Raw genomic sequence first — 6,000 nt, forward strand, 5'->3', positions numbered from 1 at the left:
ACAATGATCTTGAGATTGAAGTATGTCTGACCCTTCAGATAAATTGCAAGGCAGCCAGTGTGGATAAAGCAAAGTGAGGGAAAAGTGACATGGGATTTGAGAAGCAGTTTGGGGCGGGGGGGGGGGGGGGGGGGGGGGTCAAAGAAGGGGGAGGTTGCACAGAGGGATACAGATCAAGCAGGGACTTTGTTTCTTACTCTGAGCAAGAAAGCAAGTCCTTATAAGGTTTTAAACACTGAATTACATGATCTAATGTGTGTTTTAATAAAATCATTCCGGCTGCTAGGTTGAAAACAGACTGCAGGGATTGAAGGGATATTTAATGACAATAATGGCAATCATAAGGTTCTTTTGGAGGATCTAAGCAAGGTCCCTACTTCAGTGCTGCTGGGATATTTCGTATTCCTCTAATGCTTGACCTCCCTAATCAAATGAAAAACTGGGTGTCTAAGAATATATGTCTAAACACAGAGATAAAAGAAGCAAATATTCAAAGATCTAGGTTCTTAAACACTAATTCCTGAGATTAAAACTTACTTAGCCATACCAAAATGATACTACCATAGGCCTGTGCCTCCTTTTCTACTCTTGAGAGAAAGGCAAAGAACACAGCTACTTCTAAACTGATGCTGAAATAAATTTGATAATCATTTATTCAACCAACATTTGGTTGGTGAGTATCTATTATGAATGGGCCAGCTGCTGTCTTGAGTACAAGGGATATAAAGATGAATAAGATATGCCCCTACCCTAAGATATTTACAGTCTAGTGAGTGAGTTATCCAGGCTTATATCATGTGCTATACAGAAACACAAACACACTTTTCATGTTATACAGCAACACTAACAGAAACACTATAACATAAGCCACAAATGCAAGCTACATATACAATTTTTAAATTTCTAGTAACCACATTAGAAAAATAAATAAAAAGAAACAGGTAAAATTAATTGAAATAATATATTTTACTTCACCCAATATATCAAAAATACCATTATTTCAACATGTAACCAACATAAAAAATTGGGACATTTTACTTTTTTTTTTTTTTTTTTTTTACTGTTTTCAAAATCCTGTATTTATACTTAAGAATATCTCAATTCTAGCTACATTTCAAGTGTACTGGACAGCACAATTATATAGATCTATTTTCTAGAAAATTGGAAATAATTTGACAGCCACAAGTACACGGCAAAGTAAAATAGAGGGAGACTTCAACATGTTTACAGGTTAAAGGAAAAGAGTTAAGACTAAACATAGTATAGATAATTGATAGGGCATGTGGAGAGCAAGATCAAAGACAGGATCTAGAGCACAAGTAGATCAGTTAGTTTGGAAAGGAGGACAGTCACACCTTTCTTTGTGACAGGTGGAAAGGGAAGAATTAAATACAGGTATAAACAAGTTTGGTAAGTGTGAGAGAACAGAAAGTTGAAAGAGTTTAGTTTAGCTTCCCATTTTTCTCAGCAAATCAGAAGACCATCTCACCAGGCCTTTTACTACAGCCAAAATCTGAAGGCAGAACAATTTAAGAAATAGTATCCTGGCATGACAAGATTAAGTTGGATTTTTTAAAATTACAGTAGTTTTCTAGTTTTCTTCTGGAGTGGTCAATCTTGAATTTTGTCATTTTATCTCTAAACACAGAAGCAATAACTCTGGACTCATTCTTTCCTTACCTATTCATTACTCAGCATACACGTACCCAATGTCTACTTCATGTCAAGTACAGTGAGTCACTGAACATACAAAGATGAATTAGACTTACATTTGCATCCCCAATATTTAGCATATTATAATGTCTGCACACAATAAGTGCTTTAAAAACAGAGCATTATATTGTTCTGTAAAGAAATATTACATGTCAACTAAAATATGTATTAGCAAAGACTTTAACTTAAAAGTCTAAGGAAGCGCTGTTCAATAGAATTTTCTGTGATAATGAAAATGTTCTACTCCAAAATGTCCAATGTGGTAGCTAATAAGCACATGAGTTTTTAATTTAATTAATTGGATTTTAATTTTAATAGCATATGTGGTTAATGGCTACCATCCAAATCCAAATATTAGAATACAGTGAGTAGCTAATGGCATTTTCACTATTGTAATCAAGGTGCTGTCATCTCTAAAGGGTTAATACACATAATATGCTGTTAGAAATGAGTATACTATAATACTAATTGTATCAGAAAAATATCATAAGAAATTCTACTTAGAATTCTCTTTGTATAAAATAACTTCAGCACTGTGAGCCAGAAAAGAACAAAAGAAAAAGAAAAAAGATATGCCAATTTTTTCTTTTCACTCTACTTCCTCAAGGGGAAAACATCAACTTGAGTTTTCTCATTGTGTCAAGTAGTGAAAATACTGTGTGGAGACAAAGAGTCAAAGATTTCTTAAATTAGGAATTATTAGAGCATAGGAATTATTTTTGTAATGAAATAACAAGAAACTTTTTTGGCAAGACAACATAAGTTGTTAAAATCAGGATTTATATAATGAATTGTTTATAACTCAAAAAACCCATTCTTTTGATTTGCTTATTAATGTCCCCAAGTTTGTCCCACTTACCTGAATTTTTAAAGTGAACCTACTGCTAAAAGACATTCAATCCACAGAGTGAATGGAAGTATAATCTAGACTTTGAGTTGAATAATTTCTGGCATAATAACTAAAATAGCTGTTTAGGCCTGGGATAGTAAAATGAACTTTCATGACTGTGTATCCACTATCCATTATGTATAATTTAAGTGACTGTACACACTTAATCAGAGATACAAACTCCCACACTGGAACAGATCTGATTACATACTTAGATCTGATAACTTAAGAGTAAAACCAGTGAGGTGTGCAACTAGATGTCAGAGATAGCATTTTTTATGCACAGCAACTTGTTCAACTTGTTAACTACCAGGTAAGGCAGTTGTCTTGTAGATTAACTACACAACTTCCTGCCCTTCCTTTTAGTTGTGTTCCTTTGAAGCCATTTTAAAAAACATTACCAGATTGCCTGTCTTGAAGATGAGAGTGGTTATACAACCAAGATTTTATTCAGGTTAACAGAAATACCTAACACTTAGGTGCAGTGTCTTAATCTATTAGAAAAGCTTTAAGAAAACCACTTTATAATGATCTTCCTACCACACAAAAACAGCATCAGCTAAATAAATCTTCTAAATATAAAGACTGGCAAATCAAAGGCATGAGATCAGATCTGTAATCATTAACTTCCAGAGTCAAGTTGTGCTATGGCTTATTGCAATAAAGCCAGGGTATTACAACAATACCGTGTTATAATGACATCATTAGCTTAGTTTCCTAACAAGGCATATATATGAATCTACAATTAGCTAAAAATAGGAAGCCAACACTTAAGTGGCTGGCAGTTCCAGTTAATTTGTAAGATATTTTTCCAGTAATATATTTCACGATGCCTTTTGCAAAATGAATTAAGAGAAGGCTGGCTCTGAAAACAGATTTAATATTAAAATGCTGTTCTAGAGCAGGGAAAAAAAAGTATCAATGCTTTAGTCCCACAAAATCTTTATAGTGCCACAAAAATCGTTTTTGCTGCACTGCCTTTTGAAGTAGTAAATGAAAATACTGAGTTGTAGCAGCATTAATTAATGCGATTTAGAAATTAGGCAGCAGCCAGCAAAAGACCTCATCATAGAGATAAGATTAGACTTCTTCAGCCAGGACCAATTTCTGTCCTCATTGTCACTGTTGCCTTAGTGCTGTATTTTCTGGGCTGTAGTTGCCAAGAGGCAGGAAAGATTTTTCTCTCTGAATTAATTCTGAGAAAGGTGGCGCTTTTTATATGCTTTAAATCACCCTTTTCTAAGATTTTTTTTTTTTTCCTCCAGATGTTGCAGTAAAACTGCAAAGTTAACCATTGGTTCCAAACCTGTCTCGTTTAAACTGCCTTGAGAGAATGGAAAAAAGTAAGGTTCACATTCCAAAAGTTTGACTTGAGGTGGGGTGAGGACAGGGTAAGAAGGAAAACATAGTTCTTCTTAACTTTCGTCCAAATCTTTTCCGAAAGTAGACGGGGTGTTGGAATATTTTCTTTCCCTCACCCAGGCCTTGAGTAAAATTTCTTTCGAGGCGAGTGGTTACATGAGATACGGTACCCTCCTCGATAACCAACTCCAACACTGAATCGTGACACCCCAACTGCAAACAGTGACAAGACGGGGCTGAAGATTAAGTCCTTCCCCTCCCCTTCGCTCAAATGTGTCCCAAATCGTTAAGGGCAGGAAACACAAGCCTCTTGGCTCTCCCCAACAGTCAGTCTCTTTCCGTACCCTCGCCCTGTTTCCTCAGGGGGGACGCAGAACCCGCTCCGGACCCCGGTTCGCGGCCGTGGCGCCAGGAGCGGCGAGAAGGGAGGAAATCAGAAGCGCGGGGAGGAAGCAGCCGCCTCCGGCCGGCCGCGAAGTCCGGGGCTCGGAGGCGAGACGCGTGCGGGGGCCGTGAGGGGCTTTCCGGCTCCGGCCCCGCGCGCGTCTCCGTCGCGGCCTAGCCCGGCGCCCGAGCCCCGGCCTCGCGGCTCCGCGCCGCCAGCCCTACCCCGCCATCAGGGCCCAAGAGGCCGCGCGGCGGCGGACGTCCGGGAGGGGAAGAGGCACTTACCAGCTGCTGCCGAACCCAGCGCCACATGCCCCCGCCGTCGCCGTCCCGGTCCCGCGGCACGCGGGGGCCGAGGGGCTGCAGGTGGAAGCTGACGAGCCAGAGGGGGAAGCGGGAGTGCCCCTCTGGCTGAAGTTCCGCTCGCCGCCGCCGCCACCTCACTCCCCGCGCCGGGTCCCCATCTCGCCGCGCCGGCCCTGAGGTCCTACAGGCGCGGCCCCGGCGCCGCCCCCGCCCGGCGCAGCTGAGCCGGCCGCCACGCCGCAGCCACCTTCATTATTGACCGCTGTCACCCGGAGCACCACCACCACCCCACCCTCCCTGCCCGGCCCCCCCAGCCGCACCCGGGCCCGCCCCCGGCTCCCGGGCCCGCCCCCGGACGTGACGAAAGGGGCTGTGCGGACCCTGGGGCCCGGCGCGCCCGGCAGCGTTCGGGAACCAGAGTCAGCCGGTGGGCGGGGCCAGCCGCGAGTGTGGCCAGGTGCAGCTTCTGCCCTCTTGTCTCCCTGGCCCCCATCCCAGGGGTAGGATTAAATCGCGCCTGTCTCTCCCCAGAGTCTGCAGCTTCTTGCCGACTCCTCTTTCTACCTCCTGTGGCTGTCTGCCTTCTCTGGTACCCCCGTCCCCCAAAACGCATAAACACAATCTCGGGTGTAACGACTGAAGGTTAATTCCCAGAGGTCTAAAGTTTAGGTTTAATTAAATTGTCAAAGTCTTTGTCTTAATGCATAACGCAGCTCCCTTCTTAAACAAATAACTGAGCTGGGGCTAGGGGAATCTTGATCACTGCCTTTAAGTAATGTTGAGAAGAGTTGCAACTCCCCTGTGCCTGGTCCACTCTAGACCACTGTTTCCGGGAGAATGGAAGAGATACTCTGTTTTGCCTTGCTAAATTGAACAGGTTAGGGGAAGAATATTTTCTATGGGAAGGTAGTTTTTTCCCTATAACTCCTGTAATCAAAAACACTCAGAAGTAGCAAGACCCAGGTAAGATAAGGGTATGGATAAATAAAGGTAAGGAAGAATATAAAAGCCACTAGAAAAGCCAAGGCTTTGACTTGGAAGACTGAAATGAAGCGCCAGGTCTCGTTTTCTTCAAAAGTAGCCGCATATACATCTTGAGTGTTATATACATTTATTGTGTGCAGTATTTTTGCTGAATTAAAGCACACTTCACGAACGTACAGGTGTTTGCGGTTAAAGTAATTCTTTCCTTTCCTTTTCTTTTCTTTTTGAGAGAAAACAGAAATGAGAGTAAATGACCAGGCAAGCTATTGCATATGTACATAATATTTTCCTTTCTATAAACATTCCTTACTATGTAATGAGTATCCCGCGCCACAGATAGAGCCTTTCCTTAGGGATGT

General features: G+C 41.9%; 1 protein-coding gene across 5 annotated transcripts in view; it reads right to left on the reverse strand.

The window, feature by feature from the left end:
* The window catches only part of ATP11B (ATPase phospholipid transporting 11B (putative)), a 130,469-nt gene extending 125,513 nt beyond the window's left edge, over nt 1-4,956 (reverse strand). For all 5 annotated transcript variants that reach the window (XM_060639303.3, XM_060639305.3, XM_060639307.3 and 2 more), the window contains exon 1: nt 4,637-4,956. In XM_060639303.3, the coding sequence (XP_060495286.1) occupies nt 4,637-4,663 (27 nt within the window). In that variant the 5' untranslated portion in view covers nt 4,664-4,956. The remainder of the gene's footprint in view (nt 1-4,636) is intronic.
* Between the last annotated feature and the right edge of the window lie 1,044 nt (nt 4,957-6,000).

Source organism: Panthera onca, chromosome C2 (assembly GCF_046562875.1).
Source record: "Panthera onca isolate mPanOnc1 chromosome C2, mPanOnc1 haplotype 2, whole genome shotgun sequence".
NCBI lineage: Eukaryota > Metazoa > Chordata > Mammalia > Carnivora > Felidae > Panthera > Panthera onca.